Consider the following 17,854-nt stretch of genomic DNA (forward strand, 5'->3'; position numbering starts at 1 on the left):
ATCACTGTAATTGAATCACATGCAAAGAACCCAAATCAGACTGAGACTCTCTGGGTGGGGTTGGATGGGCGGAGGGGTTCAATAAGGCTGAAGGGATGCCCCCTGCGGTCCGCGACCAGGTATTTCCAACCTGCAGCCTCCAGCTTGACTCAAAACCCCCAGTTCAGCTTCACATGCCAGCGTTACGCAGACATCAACTAATCTTATCCATGTCATCCTTATTCGCTTATGGCCACACAAGACTTTCTGCTCTACATTTTCTTTAGTTATTCACTCTGTGAGTTTAGTATTATTTTTCCGGCGCAGAGGAATTAGTTTGGGGTAGCTCCTGTGCAATCGTTCGTGGGTTATAACAAATTTATCTAAATATTGCAAAAGGAAAAGCCTTTTGATTCGAGCTTACTCAAGCCTAGTATTTCTGCCTTTCTGCCTTTGAGGTTATAGGCCATTTCCTCAATTAATTTTCACAATTTGTTAAGAAATGTTTTTGGTAGTGTCTCGGGCGAAAGAACTTGGTGGCAAGTGGTTTGGGGGAAATTTAAACCTGAAAAGGCTAGGGAGACTGTACGCTTATGTATGCTCGTCACAAAAACGCCGCCTCTGATGCAGCCAATTGGAGACAGAGTTATCAGTTCTCATATTGGGAAGAAGGTGGGTAGTACGGGCAGCATGGAGCTGACACGACGACAGCAGCCCGACATTTCACCTGCAGTGGCCCCCATGAGAGCCTGCAGCTCAGCCCCGTTCCGGGATTGTACGAATACTATTGTTCTATTCTCTCTCTGTTCTTTCCTTTTTTTTTTCTTTCCTTGTTTCTTTTCATTCTATGCATTTCGTTGGGAAACCTATCGGTCCCGGGATAATCCTGAAATCATGTCTTCCGATGTAGCAGACCTTCTGAAGATAATCGAAAAGGCCCAGGCACAGGGTCTTTGCCCAAACCGAATCTGGCGGGCCGGTTCGAGGTTCAGCGGTTGGCGTGCGAGGCTCTTGAAGCCTCTGCAAAGCTTTTGCGACAGTCTTCCAGAGAACGTCCTCTCGCATGAAGACCACTCGGCGTGCACCCTAGACTTCTGCGAGTTTTCAAGTCGAAACTTCACGGCTGTCAGTCAGTACCACGAGCGATACTCCTACCAAGCAGGGGACCAAACGATAGTTGCACAGCAACATGGCAGTTCCAAGGTCTGCTTTCCGATCGAGGGCCTTTTCAACGAAGCCTTGTTGGTGAAAGCGGTCGAGTCCGGGAAACTCACCGCTTGGAACCTCGATGGGACAGCCACTCTAGAGCATCCTTTACCATTCATGGCCATCTCCCACGTCTGGTCAGACGGCACCGGTGCCGGAGCATGGTCCTCGAGACAGGTCAATTTCTGTTTGTATAAGTACTTCCGAGACATCGCCGAGAGGTTCTCGTGCTGGGGGATCTGGTGGGACACCCTATGCATCCCTCAGGATCGAGTAGCCCGTGCAAAGTCGTTGAGTTTCATGGATTTGAACTACGCGTACGCGCGAATCACCCTCGTGCATGACCGCTTCCTTCGCAACTTAATCTTCGAGGGACCGGACGCAGCCTGCTTTGCCATTGTCATGTCGGCTTGGTTCACACGAGGCTGGACGGCTCTTGAACTGGCCCGATCTCGCAAAGTGAAAGTAGTCTTCAAGGACTCAATCAAGGATCTCGACTACGACATTCTAGACAGGGTAGAGAAACACAATATTGCGGCTGGCACTTTACGGAATCTCAGAAATGCGCACGTCTCAGGAGTAGACGATCTTCTCAATACACTAGGGTCCAGATACACCTCACGGCCCAAAGACCGAGCGACCATCGCCGGCCACCTGGCTGGCATCCAGACCTCCGTCTCGCAGAACAAAGATACCTGGCAGCGGGACATTTATCAAGACATCCTTAGAAAGGTTGGGAAGGTGTCTCACGAGCATCTTTTCCACAAGTCTGCTACTATGTCCGGTGGCTTCAGCTGGTGTCCCGCGAATATTTTTCAGCTTCCCCAGACGGCCATGCGACCCGAGTTAGACGTGAATCAGAAGGGGGAGATCGTGGGTATCTGGGAGCCTGTCGCGCTGGACGACGTGATTCGCGAACAACTTCGTGAGAAGTGTGTCTGGGGATATCTTCATGAATTGCTCGAGACAAGGGTCAAAAATGCGATCCAGGAAGAAAACAACAAGCATTTATTGTTGATCGCACCCCTGAGAATTACGAAAGACATGTCTGGAAACAGGGATGTGAGGAACGGCATTGTCGTTCGGGTGATGAAGAAAGTCCACAAGGGAGCTAACGTCTGCAAGTGCCAGTTCTTGGGCTCTCTGAACTTCCGCCCTGCGGTTTTGATTCGAAGAAAGCATGAGACGCAGGTGTTGATCGGTGACACGGAGGGCTGGGAGCAGCTGTACGAGGGCGAGGATTCTTGGGAAATGGTTGTGCGTAGTGGGGAATACGGAGCTAAAGAGGTGTGGGACATTGAAAATACCCATGCTGAAAAAGAAGGAAGCCCAACAACTCAAGACCGTACTTTAATAGGGAACTCGACAGATGGACCTGAATCAATCTCGCAGTCACAGTCTGTTGAGAATGGCCTTTCCTTCGACATTACACCCAACTGGACAAGGCTCCACTCTGCAGCTTGGCTAGGGAACATTCCAGATCTCATCGACGGAGAAGATTTCTGGGGTGCAGCATCGGACAGGTTTGGACAGCAAGCATTACACCTAGCAGCGGAACGAGGGGACACAGTACTTGTGGAGACGATACTACGCAACGTCAGAAAGGGCACCAGAAGCCTTCAATCCGTTGACAGATGGGGGCGCACTCCACTACATCGGGCGGCATGGGGCGGCTCCGATGATACCGTGCGCACTCTGCTGAGGTACGGGAGTCGCGCGGACGTCCGAGACAGGCTCGGATTTACACCACTGCACTTGGCAGCGGATATGGGATTCGAAAACGTGGTCAAATGTCTGTGTGAGCATGTCGACGTGCGAAAGACAAATTTGGTCAGAGCCAAGGAAGGGCGCGGCCTTACGGCCCTGCACCTCGCAGCACTCAGCAAACATTACGAGGTGGCTAGCATTCTCATCAAGCATGGTGTTCCTATCAACCTTTTGCAAGGAACCTTCGCCTGGTCAGCCTTGCACTGCGCTGCGGAAAGTGGCAACGCTGCTACGGTGCGGCTTCTTCTCAATCAGGGTGCTGATCTTTGGAGTGAGGACATTGTCGGCTGGACACCCCTACATCTTGCGGCCATGGGCGGACACAGTGCAGTGGTCCGCCTGCTTCTGCAGAATGGAGCAGGCTCAAAGGAAACCAGAGACCATCAAGGCTGGTCGCCCATGAATTTCGCTGTGATCAATGGGCACAGCACAGTTGTCGAAGATCTTGTCAAGTCTGGCGTGTCGCTAGGCGAGGACTCATGGGCGCCTTTGAGGTGCCTGGAGAACCTCAAGACAACGATTGGTGCCTCTAGTGAAAGGGAAGATCAAAATTCTCAAGTACCATCAGGTCTGGAAGCCGTGAATAGGTGGCAGGGGGTCGTCACGTCGTTGAAATCAGGCACTGTCAAGGTTAACAGAGGAATTTCGGGCGACAAGAAGCTCAGTTGGAGCCGCATACATCTGGCAGCTATAGATGGACAGTCCAGGCTGTCCCTTCTTCTCCTCGATATAAAAGGTGCGGAAACCGATCAGTGGGTCACCGAGGTCGAGGACGACGAATTGCTTCACTACGCCGCCAAGGATGGGCTTTACGGAACCATGAGCTTGTTTCTACAGCTTGGTGCCAATCCCGATACCAAGGACACTGGCCCGCATGCGCATACGCCGCTTTGGGCTGCATCTCTGCAGCACGAAATGCTCATGGTTCGACAACTGCTTGCGAACGGAGCTGACCCAAACGCCAATAGCAAAGACAATCGGACAATACTAACTTGGGCGGCTCTGAACGGGAGGGAAAAAATAGTGAAGCTCCTTCTTGAGGCGGGAAGAGTGAACCCCGATGCGGTCGACCAGCATTCGTACTTGTCTCCGATCACATATGCCGCGTGGGAAGGTCATGAGCCCATTGTACGCCTTCTGCTCGAAACAAACAAAGTTGATATCACCGCCAGGAACAAATCCTTAGGCCGGACACCGCTCTGGTGTGCGATCAACGGAGGCAACGAGTCCGTGGTCAAGCTCCTTCTTGATGCAGGCAAAGACCTCGACATCGGCTTGAATCAATCAGTAAACTACGGGCATGGCGAGGAGACGCCTCTTCTGATGGCTGCCAAGAACGGACATGATGGGATAGTCAAGCTCCTTTTGCAGCGTCGAGTCCACCTTCAAGACCCAAGAAATCCAGCGCGAACGCCGCTATCGCACGCTGCCGAGAGAGGACATGAGAGGGTTGTGAAGCTTCTCCTCGAGTCCAGTCAGGGAACTATGCAGTACAGCACATCCGGGGGCTGGTCCGAAGCTGGGGTCAATCGCCCTGATCTGGACCTGGAGTGGACCCCACTATTCTACGCGACGCAGGGTGGGCATGAGGGTATTGTTCAACTCCTCCTCAACGAGGACATCAATGTCGACCGTTTGGACAAACGCGGACGTACTCCGTTGTTCTACGCCGCTATGAACGGATTTGAGGCAATCATTAGGCCTCTCCTAGACGCAGGCAACGACGTTGTTGATGCGCCAGACTACGCTGGGAAGACGCCGCGTTGGTATGCTGCTCAGAGTGGACATGACAGTATTGTTGAGCTGCTCGATTCTAGAAGCGGGAAGGGGCGCTGGCGCAAAATTTTCCGACAAAAGTAATGATAAGCCAATGCGTCCTGGGACGGAGTTCTGGAGGCCTCAATGTCGATTATCATCTTGTTCTCTTTCCTTACAGTGTTTGTTCATTAGCAGAAATTTCTCAATTCAATAGAATTTATATATAGCCAATGCATATGCAATAAACAAATCACATGGCTCGATGGTATCTAGATATGTTGCATAATCGTTCTTCTTACAAAGGCGGCTTCGATCTCTGCGGGCTCCTCAGAACAATGCAGGGAGGAATGTTGCCAGCACTTGAAGCTCAAGTGCTTACAAATGATTCTAAAGTTTCACTATACCGCAACTCACAGCCCCAGTGCTGTGGTAGCAGGACAACATCTTGCCTGCTGTAGCTGCGTAAGGAACTGCGGCAATATTTAAAAGGCAGAAGCCTCCTGGTAGGATGCCGAACAACTTATTCCAGGCTATTGCTAGATTTCATTCTGGAAGGTGCAATAACTCGAACAGGTCGTCGACTAAAGGGCCCCAAGCAACTTTAACAGATCCCTCACTTGAAAAAAATCATATCTCTGTTCGTTGCCCCTAAATAGAGCTCACTGAAATAGCAATGCCGCCAACATTGGACACACTTTTGGCTCGGAACACTGAGTCAAAGCACCCACTTTCCGGCTGTCCTGGCCGGCCATACCACATGTACATACACATACATATTATATATATTTCTATATCCTATTAACCCACTATAATGCAATTCTTCTCGTTGGTAAATAAATCGGTATCGGTCTCTTTATTCTGACTATTCTTATCGCGATTAACTAAATTTTAAGCCCTTTTGTAATGAGCACTGCAGTAATCCAAAGATTCCTAGAGTACTGATTGGGTTTATGCTAACAAGAGCAGTGCCAAGTACAGGCCTTGAATACACAAACGCAAATCAAGTCTGACTGCAAGTATTCACTGCCTTTAGGGCTTCCAAGTGTATTGTGTACTGAGAATTTAGATTGACGACTGAAGAGCTATGTACAATGATCTATCTACTGGTGGTTATGACTGTGGCAATATAACCTGCTCTTCTGTCCTCAATATCCTGACTATATGCCGATTCCTCATAGTTGTTCCTTGAATATCTTGACTATGTAAGTAGATAGTTATGATAGCCACTTGTAGCCCTAACCCTGCTTATGTCATCCGTTTTCCCGTTCTGCTGCGCCTTCAGAAGGGGTATGCAGTGTATTATTACCTGACAAGGCAGCACATGGCAGCACATGCTTTGCCACTAAGTTTGCCACTCCATATTTACCTTCGATCTACTTCTTTGAGCAGGCAAACAGCAAATTCCCATTTACAGCTCGCTGGTGCAAGAAGATTAATCCAGCTTTCGTACCGCAACGAACGCGACAGCAATCATGACCAGATTCGACACCCCAGTCCAGTCCGACGACGAGTTCGATCTGCTATATGACGCCGAGTCCGTCAGCGAGCTCAGTGCCAATGACGTACCAGGTCATCTTCACGATGATCAGGGCCAACGCCACCACCATGTTGCAGAATCCTTCTCACTGTCAAGTCATGGTGCAGAACGACTTTCTGGGCCGCATGAAGTTCCCATGATGCCGCAGATGCAAGACGACCATCATGACATCGAACAGGATGACCTGTATACTAGCCCCAGTACCCACGATGTGACCCCGTCGCCGGTCACAGTCCAGCGCGGTTCAGGCAGCACGAAAGGCCGCATCAACACCGGCCTACAGTATACTAGGTCTATGTACAAACAGCTGTGGAGCAAGGATGCCCTCATCGCTGTCATGGGGTCAGTATCTACTACTTCTTTACACTATACCACCTAAGTTTCATCAAGAGCAAATGCTGACCTGGACTAGTATGACCGGTTCTGGCAAGACCACCTTCATTTCGAAGGTGACTGGACGAGACGACCTCCAGATTGGACACGATCTCACCTCTTGTATGGAACTCTATTTTACACTAAGATGATTACTTCCTTAACTGACCCCTTTGCTTGCTTTACCGTACATATGTAGGTACTCGAGACATTCAGGTTGTGGAGACCAAGATAGATGGCCAGACGGTCCGCTTCGTCGACACTCCTGGCTTCTCTGACACAAATCTCTCGGACACAGAAGTCCTGGAGATGATCGCCGACTACCTTGCCGCAGCATACAAGCAGGAGATGAAGCTCTCAGGTATCATCTATGTCCACCCGATCTCAGACACCCGCGTTACGCACCACACCACCAAGAACCTGGACATGTTCCGCAAGCTCACCGGCGAGGAGAATCTCAAAAATGTCATCTTTGCGACAAGCATGTGGGACAAGGTGACGGAGAGCGAGGGTGCCAAGCGAGAACACGAGCTCAAGAGCAAATTCTGGAAGCTTCTCATCGCGATGGGCGCCAAGACAATTCGACACAAGGACACTGCCGAGTCGGCACTGGGCATCGCCCGTGTGCTTCTCCAGAACAACAAGCCCTTCTACCTTCAGCTCCAGGAGGAGATGGGCAAAGACAACAAAGCCCTCCGAGATACGGCCGCGGGCCGTGAAGTTGTGCGCGAGCTTGAGAAGATGAAGGAGGAACACCAACGAGAGATCGCAGAGATGGAGAACCTCATCAAGAACTCAGCCAAGGACAACGAGAACATCATTCAGGCCATGCGAGAGCACTACCAGGACAGGTTAAATGAGCTAGAGAGGACGCTGCGTGATGAGCGGCGACTAAATGAAGCGGCGGTGCGGAGCCTCACTGATCGGGTTCATGATCTCGAGAGCAGACGTGGTGGTTGTAACGTCATGTGAGGAGGGGTGTTGAGGGGGTGGGATGGGGGGGGGAGGCAAATTCGGAGGGGAGGTGGACAGGGTCTCATGGCGTTTCCTGCACCCTCTATATACGTAACGCTTCTTGATAACTTTTGGAGACTGGCGGAGGTGAATCCCGACACAATAGATATCTCTACAAGATTAGATGATGAGGCAACGCATACTGGCAAAACATAGTCATAGGTCTTTCGGTTACAGCCAGTCTGACTCCCTCTGATTAGTCAGGTGCCTGAAACTGGAGGCTCAATTAGGGCCATAATAAATTTGTGATCTGTCCATGTGTATCTCAACTGAAACTATCGCTCAGCGCTTTTCGGAGCAAAGACCGGTTCACTCTCCACGACAATTCCACTGAGAATTGCACTGGAATAATGGGCATAGAGATTTAGAACAGGCTAATTATGAGATTCTCCAAGGAGAACGTAAGGATAGCGATAGGAAGAGAAACGTGGGTACAAACTCAGACCTCACGGCTTGCAAGACACCCATCTCAAAATCATTGAGTCTATGACTTGAAATTCGCAAATCTGACATTCCGAAACTGAGCACTGGAATATAGTGGCAACTGACAAGTGGAAATGTGAATTGTCTCAGGCCTATTCAACTGCTTTAATCAACTGACCAAATTAGCTACTACTTTACCGGCTCCTCGGGTAGTGTCTATGGCTTGATTGTCATCATGACACTTGAGAACAGTGTTGTGGACTTTGATATTCGAAGAAAGCATGAGAAGTCCTTCAGAGTCTTCTTCAATTCAACTCAATCTCAGGTGGAGTTCACCTGAACAAAGGCATTGTTATTGTCATTGAACATGCATCAGTCATGGTGCTATTGAAGTGCAGGTGAACCTGATTACAAGAAATAACAGGATTTAAGGTGGTCTCCTAAAGTAGAGAGAGATCTGGTCATCATGTACATGGTTCATTTGATATGTTATGCTTTATGGTCAAAAGCAACTTGTATTCAACTAATATGACTACCAACTACTGTGTATAGGAAAACAATCCCCACAAGTCCAGAACTGTATGGTCATTCAGGAACATAACACCAAATTTGAAGATGCTACCATCACAAAGTTCAATGCTCTCAAGTGAAGCCTACATCGTTTGGACGGGATATGATTTGAGGTAGCTTTGAAAGAAACCTTATAGAAACTTGGGTGCTTCCGGAAAGGTCTGCTCTTTAAGATGTTCTCGTCATCTGAAGTCAGCCTCGACAGTGGACTGCCGTTTCCAACAGCCCAGCCAACAATACAAAGACTCTTTTTCTCTCCAACCTGAATTGCAACCAAACTACCTACAACTCGCAACTGTCTGACATACCCGAGCAGCCCACCATGAGCGGGCACGATCCTGGAAACCCAGAAGTCGACCTCTACAACGACACGATCGAAGACAATCTCGCACCCCCAGGCTGGCCTCTCTACCTTCCAACCAGACAATCGCTGGATTACCTTGAACAAGCACTTACCGAGGATGGAAACGGGCTCGATGGGCTGAACTTGGCCTTCGACAGGTCATCGACGGTAGTGATCAACCAAGAAGGGCACTACGTTTGGTCCTGGCCGGAGAACAGCATCCAAGCCGCCGTTGTTCAAGGGCGACAACCGCATCTTGTCATGCTCCCCTCGGACAACGGCGGAGCCAATAACGCATTGGGATCGCAGCAATATACTGTCGCGTTGGCATATGGTCCACCCAATGCTCTTCCCTACCGCTCCGAGGAAGAGCTTGAGCAAGCCTTCGCCAGAGCATACGCACCGAGAGACAGCCCCAGTGTCAGCCTGCCCAGTGGTATCTCGCCTTTCATGGGACAATACCCCGCTGGCAGTATGAACGTTCTGGCTCGGCCGGGCCCTGGCTGTTTACACCGTCTACCACCTGAGCAACCAGTATGTCAACCAACCCTCAGCACGTGGTGCATGTGTTACTGATGACTTCCCAGACGATTGACCCGCAACTCCTGACGCTCCCTTCCCCGATCGGAATTGCTGAACAAGGCATGCACCAGCACGTCCAATTTCCCAACAGTCATATCGGTCCACCAGCTGGACGAGGCAGGCGCCCAAATGTCGAGGCTCACGTCAACCATTTGCAACTGCCACCTGGAGGAGGCATGCGCCACCAGGACGCCAAGGTCCGCAATAACCAACCCCGATCACCAAGCCGACGCGACGGACGCGCCATTCGAGGACCCACCTGTGCCCGACGTGAACGTCCACCTGAGGGCCGAATGATGGCGACATTGAGGTCAAGAGCTGTCTACGAGGAGTGGGAGAGACTCAACAATACCCAGGACCGATTGGTGGTGACGATCAGGTCGCGAGCTGCCTGCGAGGCATGGGAGCGGCTCAACAACCACGGCCAAGGATCTTAGGACGCCAGACTCGAGGGCGATTTGCTTTTCTCATCCCCTGTTTCGACGCACGCATGGGAAATATTGAGTGGCTTCTCAAAGTGTTCTTCCTTTGGCTGGAGTTCAGGCTAATGGGCTTGTTTTTTTGGTATGGGGCAAGAATCCCCTTTCACTCGGCGCGGGATCATAGCATAAATAGATCGATGCGTACCCACTTGACGACGGGCCATGGCTTCACTTTTCACAAGGCTCCGTGGATCAGGTACTTTGAAAACGTGGACACTGCAAGATCTGATCATGACCAGTTCTATCACACAACATACTCCGTCTATCTATACAGTTCCCTTCCTTCCATCAGCCTTGTACGGCTGGCTTGCCTTGCCTGTCCTGACCCTGCGTGAGAAAATCACCCACGGTTTTGAAAACTTTTTCTTTGAGCCCACCACTCTCTAGATGACACATGTGGCTGCCTCCAGCAAACGTGATCCAGCGCACGCGAGGTATGAGTTCGAAGAAGGGCACTTGAGCGACGTCGTGCGAGGAATCAAACTCGCCGTTGTAGACGAGAGTCGGGGCAGTAACTTGAGGAAGACCGGGGATGCTTGTCCAGTCCTTCATCGAGCCATCTCCGATCAGAACTGAACGGCCGTTCCTAGAGAGATGATCACCACACCGGTCAATACGTGTGGATGCACAGAAAATTCTTGTGGGCAGGGAGGGGTGGTTTGCGAAGATGGCATCATGATGACTTGTGGATAAAAGCAGAGCTGCTGGACTACAGAGCATGAAGAGAGGACAAGGATCTTGGTTGCAGCACATCATACAAATGCAAGAGCAGAGGAAATGCAAGGGGAAGAGAGCGATATGCCATGACCCATAGCAGAGAATCGCTTGGTCTCGTGCGTACTTGGAACCACGCGCTATCTGGCACATTTTTCCAGTGGTAAATTTCCAGTGGTAAATCGAGATAGAGGCCATGAGGATGTATAGGAAATGCACAGTATGCAGTACCAAAAAAAAAAAAAAAAAAGGAACAAAATAAATGCATGCAAAACAAATAGTGAATGGTCACCAACTCACATAGTCTGGTTCACAGCTTTGGCTTCGCCGATGTTCTTGAAACTCGGCAATAGCGACGGTGGGAACGGATCATCTCGGCAGAGATACAACTTGTAAAAAGCCATCATAGCCCCTTGATACGCCGGGCTCTCGAAGTCTTCCTTCTTGAGACAGTCTTCAAGTACCTCCCGCTTGTCTGGCGGCATCTCCTGGATCCTCAGCTGATAGCCCTGGCTGGAAAGCTCCTTGCTGGCCAGCGCATTGGCGAGCACGAGCTTCTGCAAGCCTCGTGGCCGGCCAGAGGCGAAAGTAACGCCAAACATCCCGCCCCAGCTTTGGCCCAGAAGATGGAAGCCAGGGCCATCGCGCAGATTGAGATGATCAATGAGATTGTTCAGCTCGGCCACGAACGTAGACTCCTGCCACAGGCTGGTGTCGCCGAGGGTATCCGGCAGATGTGTTGATGAGCCACACCCGATCTGATCATAGAAGACGACTGGCAAGCCGTACTGCGGCCAAAGGTCCGCCCAAGACAGGAGATAGTCATGGCCAGCACCGGGGCCACCATGTGCAACAACCAGGGGCGGGGCGCCACTTGAAAGGTCCCCAACAATCTTGTAATAGGTCGAACAGGAGATATCCTTCCTCCCGGGAACCTCAAAAGGAAGGGAGCCTTCCTTCGTCGGGAGTTGCGCCATCGCTGAGCTCGAGGGAGAAAAGTGAGTCGATGACGAGACTGTTGTAGCGTGATTCGGGTTTTCTTGTTTTGCCTCCCCCCTCCTTCTTCAATAAAGGAGATCCTTCCGGCATCTAAATATCATTTCCTTTGCTTCTTGAAAGTAGACGCCTCACCTGTGGATCCCTAGGATTCTTTGTTGATGTTTTTGTGTGCTTGTGGAGCGGACCAGAGATCGAAGCAGCAGGTGGGGGCCGCGATCCGTCAGAAAGGCGCGTGCAAAGTGCACTCTGATGTTGCAATAGAGGAGCATCAGAAGCTAAGGCCAAGGCTTGTCTCCAACGGCGTAGCATTGCCGCCGCCGCGGCCCCCACGGGTGTGACCTTAGGCTTGCCGCTGAGGCGCAAATTGCTTCGGCTGCTTGCTGGTCTGCAAGAATACATACGGTGAGAAGGAGGGGGTCAATTTACATAAATTAAGGTAGCATTGCGTTTTGAAATCTGTTCATCTTCCGCGTTTATGGCGCTAAATCAGGATAGCTGGGCTGGGAATCAAAGTGCTCTTCTAATGTGATACTGTATTACATCTGCTCACCGTGTTTCTTTCCCAGACTAAAGCTAATCATGTAGTATTAAGTGGCATCAGGCATGCTTTTATGAGTGAGGGCTCAGATTTCTCGCTTGGCCGTCTCGATCTCCGTCTTGTCACTTCCTTACACAGGTTGACTTTCTCAATTCTCAAAGCCTGCCTTTTTTTTTCCCCTCCTCTCTCTCTTCTTATCTCTTTCTTTCTTCTTATCGTGTGTCTGCGTGTGTTGTGCCCCTGCATCAGCCTACATTGTTGAGTGTCAGGGTCGACCATAGCTAGCATGGCGAACACTGTCTACACCGCGTTGCCACAACACGAAGCCAACGAGGAAAAGGAGAACCCAATCTGGCCATCAACTCGCCGTCCGCTCTCGCAGCGATGGAGTCGGACTACGGCCTTGTTGAGTGCTCTCCTGCTTAGTTCATTGATAGCAAACTTCGTCTTGTTATATCGACAATTTGTGACGCCGTGGGATTTGATCAACGAGTTGCCCACTCGATACGGTAATGCCCATCCCTGACCCTACATACCTGGGCTTCTTGGCGGGTCAACACTAACCAACGGATTATCAACGTAGCTGGTCTCGTTCGCAACGTTCCCACCAAAATTACACATCACATCGCGTTCGACAGCACGAACCGCACTGAACAGGACGCTGCTTGGGACGACAAAGACCTTGAACCATGGACTCATTTCGTTGCCCTTGACGAAGACTACACGATCGATCTGGATTTGCCACATGCACAGAGGTGGCCATGGGACTTGAACAAGGGTGTATACATCTTAACAGCTGCACACGAGCTCCACTGCGTCGTAAGTAATGCTTTCCATCACGGGACCAGCGCCAACAACGAAGCTTGATCAGCACCGCTAATTGATCCTCTTTTTGCAGCGCGTGCTCCGTGTTGCCGTTAATGAAAACCACGACGGGGTACCCGAGGAGGAGCAGACATGGGCGTACGCACACTTGATCCACTGCCTGAACGTCTTGCGTGATACTGTCATGTGCAACGCCGATGATACCCCGTAAGTAATGGCTCCCCCCTTCTGAGAAATTCCAGACTGCCACAAAGAGTTGCCTTGGGGGAGTTGGCGTCCATCTACTCTTTACAATCTTGGGCATTCTAAATCATCGTTATATCGGCTGACAATGGTGCTGTCTAGGTTGTATGTTGGTCGCTTGCACGAGAATACACACTCCAGCGACCCCAGGGCTGGCATCGGCACAACTAAGATGTGTCGCAACTGGAACACGCTGCTGGAATGGTCGCGGGCGCGTAGCGCATGCTATTACCCAGAGGACTTTTTCAACCAAAGCTATCCAGAAGTTGAGCGCTACAAGTATTGCCCAGATGGCAGTCGGCCATGGGAAACTATAGAGGCACCACAGGCGCCTTGATATATAGCAAGGTATCATCAGCTCATTCTTTTTTTGTATATTATCAACGTAGAGTAGCAATGGAAAATTCATCAAATATATATATTTCATAATATTCTCGGACAGTTTTCCGTCGGAATGGTTCTTCTCAATGCAACTTGGGTGTGTCAACGCATGGAAACTTATTTGAGCAAGAAGCATATTCTGATGACGACCATTCAAGAGATGTCACGTCTCATTAAATTCACAGCGTTGCTGTGAATCGAACACAATGGATCAAAGCTCCGATTTCAAGGACAATCATAGAATAAACAAAATCATACTGCAGACATGATGTACGATCAATCGCAAGGGCTTTGAAGAAGATGTCATCCCATACATAGTCTTTATTCTTTGTGAATCCCACGTAAATTGTACTGCTCGCATTGCCCTGTGACTCGTGTGATCCAATTCATTAATAAGACGCATGGCGACACCATCCCTCAATAAGATCATGTCTTCTTTGCCATAGTCCTACTCAGAGGTACGTTTGTCCTTGAACTCCAAAGCCGGAACCACACCGGGAGCGTCAGTCTCGTCATTGACTGCCGAACCATCGCCTCTCTTGAAGTTCAAGGCCCTGACGCCCGCGGCCGTGTCAGTCTCCATGTCCATGTCTCCCTCTTCGCAATCCGCCTCTGCCTCACGTTTATTCTTGACTTCCAGGGCCGGCAGCACGGCAGCACCATCAATATTGGCACCTCTTGTAGCAAGAGATGTGCGAACTGTTTTTCATGTCAGCATCCGACTTCAAGACCAAGTAAAGAAGCCGAGAGAGGTGTCTGTATAGACTTACGCCAGAGAGGTGCGCGAAGAGGAAATGCGGCGCTCAAGGCCACCGCCGAGACGAGGACCGCGAGAGGGGAAGTGAAGACACGCATAATGAAGGGTGAGTGAAGTGGTGCTCTGCTTTTGCTTGCGATAACACTGGGCGAACGGGGACACAAGTGATGAATGAATCAGAACGGCGGGCCCAAGAACATCTTTGAAGTTCGATTTCGCCGGATCTGCGCAGCCTTATGACTTGTTCCAGGCCTCCATACTATGGTTCCTGTAGTTCAGGCCATGACTTCGCCCCGGTCGGCCGCTTTGATCAACACATCTTTTGGCGATCTCTTGGTGCAGCCCCCCAGCAGGCAGCCCCCAATCACCTCATTTGCGAGTGCACTGGTTCAGGCAGAAGCGCCGGCCGCTGCTCCGTCATCAGCAAACGAAGAAAGAAAAAAGAAGTATGCAGGGTCTCGTTACATTGAGCTTGACATTAGTAGAAGGTGAAAATTTTTCTTGAGACTGCAGGTGAACCCGAACCGGGCTTGTTTTCCTGTCGCACCTTAGAGCCATAAACAAGGCTTACCACATCCTTACGGTACGACCTACGTGCACTTGCAGCATGGCACACATAATTGACCGGCAGTTTGCCATCTGGGCCCCAGCTAGTCTTCCTTTTTGCTCCTTTGATCCACATTTTAGCGGAATGACTGTAACCTGTCCAACATCTATTCGTGATAGACATCATCGAGACGCAGCGATCCAGATCCATGGATCCTTTTGCTGGGGGCTATATTAGCCAGCGTTATACACTCAGCCTCTAGCCGTGCGACGAGGGTATTTTCAAAAGAAGCTTCGTCTATTACAATTGCGTACCTTCTTATCGGAGACATTGCCCCCCTCTACCGTCCCAGACATCAAAGCTTTTTTGACGTAGGCAGCCTTGTTTCCAAAATATTGTGGTAATGTAGTGGATGTAGCTTGGTGCATCGACTTGGCTGAACACCGTCGCAAGTCTCTTGCCAGCTGTCAGACAACCCCCCCCCCCCTCCCCCCCAAAAAAACAAGAAGCAGAAAAAACAAGTAAGACAATTATTTGTTTTTAAGTCGCCACGTAATCTGTCCAATGGATTGGTTTGACCCTGTCCGGGTCCTCGCGATCTTCTGCACCTGCCAAATATCAGTAGTATCGACGAAGGATGAGGTCCCCTGCAAGGTGCAGCTTTTGCGAGAACCTTGCGACCGTTATGACAGAACACGGACCATAAGACTTCGAACATATCAACAGCTCTGTATACTGGATAGTTTACGGGGGTGCTTACTGTAAGGCGTGCACTGTGCCTTACGAGAGCTAAAAAGTCGTTGTCTGATCATAAGCAGCTTTTTGGAGAGGCCGTCCACACAGACTTGGGGGGCGGGCGTCTACTCGCCCGGGGGGGGGGGGGGGCCGGCGCCACACTGTAAAGTATGGGCGGACACAATCAGTCCTCCTGCAGGCTGCTTCTCGATTTATCATTCAGGCGTACCATACAACTTTACAGGTTGGTTTCCAGTATGTACCAGAGTGAACAATTTCCTTACCATAGTAGCTTGAAACGAGCCCCGAGTCCTTGCAGGTCAGGGTTCAGCTGGACCTGCATGTCCCTAGCATGATGTTGTTGTTCAATGCCACCAAAGTCTCAGACTAGATGGTGTAGAGATACGACGATTCGAGTTCCGATCTCAAATTGAGACGTCAGTGAAATAGTTTGGTTCCGAGCATAATAGTCTCAGACCCCTCAGAAGTGCCTTTTGTTTTATATTCAGAAAGAATCAACTCGGTATATAACAGGATAATCACATCATGTCGACTACGTAGATGCTGTGGGGGCCTTGGACGTGTGGGATGGCTATCTAGGATGCATAGCCTATTGATCATCCATTCGGCCGACAAATCGCTTCTAGGAATGCAATCCTTCTTAAGCTCGCCAACCATTTTCCTCGAATCTTTGCCTGGCGTTTATCTTGACGCCTTTTATGTACACGCAGATGACCACGGTGATAGTCCCCTTGCAGCCAATGGTTGCATTATTTGGGATGATGCATATGCAGTCAGAAATTAGCAGACGGCACAGCGGAGGGGATCCCGTGCCGTTCACCCCGCCTCCCCTGTACAGACACTAAACGAAGTGCCACGGCGGAACTTCTGGCAAAGTTCAGTCGGCCCTTTAAACATTTACTTGGGACTTCCGTACACACATGAATTCAGTTGAAATCTAGAGTGCCCATACTCTCAGTTATAGACAGTCCAGTACGGTCTCTCATCTTTAAGCCTCTGTCCACTTTTGTTTTTTCCCTTCTGGAGATACACTCCGCGAGCAAAACTATCGCTGAGTGCTGATAGCCCACCTGTATTCCCAGTGTGCCGCGCTGAAGTAATACAACGCCACATGGCAGGACACCAACAGGTTGCTTACAATGCTACCCGACCATCCAGCCTATCACCATTGTTGTTACTCAAAATCATGTTTCTCAGTGAGCTGGATCATTCTTTGACTATACCAAAAATGGTATTTTTCGCGCGGGCCAGTGCAGTTTCGGGTCCGATGATTGGGGGCGATAGTCTGATTGTTGCATCTCGACCGGTGTCCAGGATTGTCATGGACAAAAGAAAGGAAAATCTGCGCCCTGCGTTCTCGCTCTTCGGATCCTTGTGAAAATTGTCTTCCTCGTTCCCCCGATACATCGGCTATTTGATCCGGCCCTGGAGGGTTACTTCATCCTTCATGTGTGTCACCACGGGCTGCATGGATTATTCGGCCCTCTCCCGCTCTATCAGACCTAAGTCTGGAAGATTTCCCTCCCTTGCATCGACAACCAATATCCCCCACCCCCCCTCCTTTCTCCTCATATTCATCTCTCCCCTGCAACTGCTTTTCCTCAAAGGATTGAAACATGTCGCTGAATTGGTAACCAAAATTGGACAGGAATCTCCGGAGCACGCTACATCCTTTACCTGCACCCTCCTACGACCAGGCAGTATTCCGGATAATTGAAGAGGTTGAAATTTGGTCCGAAGAGGACGGTAAAATACGCAGGAAGTGACTTTTAGCGAGCTCGCTTGTTATATGAAACCCTGACCGAGTTGCTGCAAGATGCGGCCAGGAATGTTGGCCTCGTCTTATCCTTCCGTATCTCCTGCGTCCTGGCGTTAAGCCACTCTCGCTCAGTAGTATTGCACCATTCAGACCGAGGGATTTGATACCTGTTGTGACACTGATTAATAACGTAGTGGGTGGCGTAGTTAGCTGACCACCTTGAGATCTGAGAGAGGGGAAATGTGAAGGATGCAAGCCCTCTCGTCAAGTAGATCATCCAAAACCCCTCAGCGCCCCCCATC

General features: G+C 50.3%; 8 protein-coding genes across 8 annotated transcripts; 6 read left to right on the forward strand and 2 right to left on the reverse strand.

Moving 5' to 3' along the window:
- Positions 1-873: 873 nt before the first annotated feature.
- On the forward strand, positions 874-1,800 carry M406DRAFT_232427 (uncharacterized protein; the record flags this gene model as incomplete). The annotated part of the gene is made up of 1 exon (XM_040915901.1): positions 874-1,800. A coding segment is annotated over one exon (927 nt), but the record flags the coding sequence as incomplete, so codon positions are not given.
- A 1,152-nt stretch (positions 1,801-2,952) lies between these two features.
- Positions 2,953-3,309, forward strand: M406DRAFT_253065 (ankyrin; the record flags this gene model as incomplete). Its single annotated transcript, XM_040916877.1, has 1 exon — positions 2,953-3,309. A coding segment is annotated over one exon (357 nt), but the record flags the coding sequence as incomplete, so codon positions are not given.
- A 957-nt stretch (positions 3,310-4,266) lies between these two features.
- M406DRAFT_234231 (ankyrin) lies at positions 4,267-4,761 on the forward strand (the record flags this gene model as incomplete). Its single annotated transcript, XM_040915975.1, has 1 exon — positions 4,267-4,761. A coding segment is annotated over one exon (495 nt), but the record flags the coding sequence as incomplete, so codon positions are not given.
- A 1,899-nt stretch (positions 4,762-6,660) lies between these two features.
- Positions 6,661-7,829, forward strand: M406DRAFT_338626 (P-loop containing nucleoside triphosphate hydrolase protein; the record flags this gene model as incomplete). Its single annotated transcript, XM_040921366.1, has 3 exons — positions 6,661-6,742; positions 6,819-7,470; positions 7,796-7,829. The coding sequence occupies 3 exons, from the start codon at positions 6,661-6,663 to the stop codon at positions 7,827-7,829; spliced, it is 768 nt and encodes a 255-aa protein (XP_040778918.1).
- Positions 7,830-8,948: 1,119 nt separating this feature from the next.
- On the forward strand, positions 8,949-9,988 carry M406DRAFT_70060 (uncharacterized protein; the record flags this gene model as incomplete). The annotated part of the gene is made up of 2 exons (XM_040925309.1): positions 8,949-9,503; positions 9,557-9,988. The coding sequence occupies 2 exons, from the start codon at positions 8,949-8,951 to the stop codon at positions 9,986-9,988; spliced, it is 987 nt and encodes a 328-aa protein (XP_040778919.1).
- Positions 9,989-10,236: 248 nt separating this feature from the next.
- M406DRAFT_355777 (proline-specific peptidase) lies at positions 10,237-11,898 on the reverse strand. The gene is made up of 2 exons (XM_040923254.1): positions 11,048-11,898; positions 10,237-10,619 (listed from the first exon to the last, which is right to left on the reverse strand). Exons 1-2 carry the CDS (start codon positions 11,722-11,724, stop codon positions 10,322-10,324), a joined length of 975 nt encoding a protein of 324 aa, XP_040778920.1. The 5' UTR covers positions 11,725-11,898; the 3' UTR covers positions 10,237-10,321.
- A 612-nt stretch (positions 11,899-12,510) lies between these two features.
- Positions 12,511-13,779, forward strand: M406DRAFT_321792 (uncharacterized protein). The gene is made up of 4 exons (XM_040919553.1): positions 12,511-12,793; positions 12,868-13,103; positions 13,183-13,316; positions 13,455-13,779. Exons 1-4 carry the CDS (start codon positions 12,571-12,573, stop codon positions 13,687-13,689), a joined length of 828 nt encoding a protein of 275 aa, XP_040778921.1. The 5' UTR covers positions 12,511-12,570; the 3' UTR covers positions 13,690-13,779.
- A 247-nt stretch (positions 13,780-14,026) lies between these two features.
- On the reverse strand, positions 14,027-14,627 carry M406DRAFT_355780 (uncharacterized protein). Its single transcript, XM_040923255.1, has 2 exons — positions 14,504-14,627; positions 14,027-14,432 (listed from the first exon to the last, which is right to left on the reverse strand). The coding sequence occupies exons 1-2, from the start codon at positions 14,586-14,588 to the stop codon at positions 14,182-14,184; spliced, it is 336 nt and encodes a 111-aa protein (XP_040778922.1). The 5' UTR covers positions 14,589-14,627; the 3' UTR covers positions 14,027-14,181.
- Positions 14,628-17,854: the final 3,227 nt, after the last annotated feature.

The sequence above is a fragment of the Cryphonectria parasitica genome (assembly GCF_011745365.1).
Source record: "Cryphonectria parasitica EP155 unplaced genomic scaffold M406scaffold_3, whole genome shotgun sequence".
In the NCBI taxonomy this organism is placed as follows: domain Eukaryota; kingdom Fungi; phylum Ascomycota; class Sordariomycetes; order Diaporthales; family Cryphonectriaceae; genus Cryphonectria; species Cryphonectria parasitica.

Bases quoted from the DNA above. Each gene is read 5' to 3' on its own strand.
- M406DRAFT_355777 (XM_040923254.1), bottom strand. From the start codon at position 11,724: ATGGCGCAACTCCCGACGAAGGAAGGCTCCCTTCCTTTTGAGGTTCCC. The intron at 10,620-11,047 runs GTGAGTTGGTGA...TCATCTCTCTAG, and splicing joins AAAGCTGTGAACCAGACTAT to GAACGGCCGTTCAGTTCTGA.
- M406DRAFT_321792 (XM_040919553.1), top strand. From the start codon at position 12,571: ATGGCGAACACTGTCTACACCGCGTTGCCACAACACGAAGCCAACGAG. The intron at 12,794-12,867 runs GTAATGCCCATC...TTATCAACGTAG, and splicing joins CGAGTTGCCCACTCGATACG to CTGGTCTCGTTCGCAACGTT. The intron at 13,317-13,454 runs GTAAGTAATGGC...GGTGCTGTCTAG, and splicing joins TGCAACGCCGATGATACCCC to GTTGTATGTTGGTCGCTTGC.
- M406DRAFT_355780 (XM_040923255.1), bottom strand. From the start codon at position 14,588: ATGCGTGTCTTCACTTCCCCTCTCGCGGTCCTCGTCTCGGCGGTGGCC. The intron at 14,433-14,503 runs GTAAGTCTATAC...CATGAAAAACAG, and splicing joins TCTTCGCGCACCTCTCTGGC to TTCGCACATCTCTTGCTACA.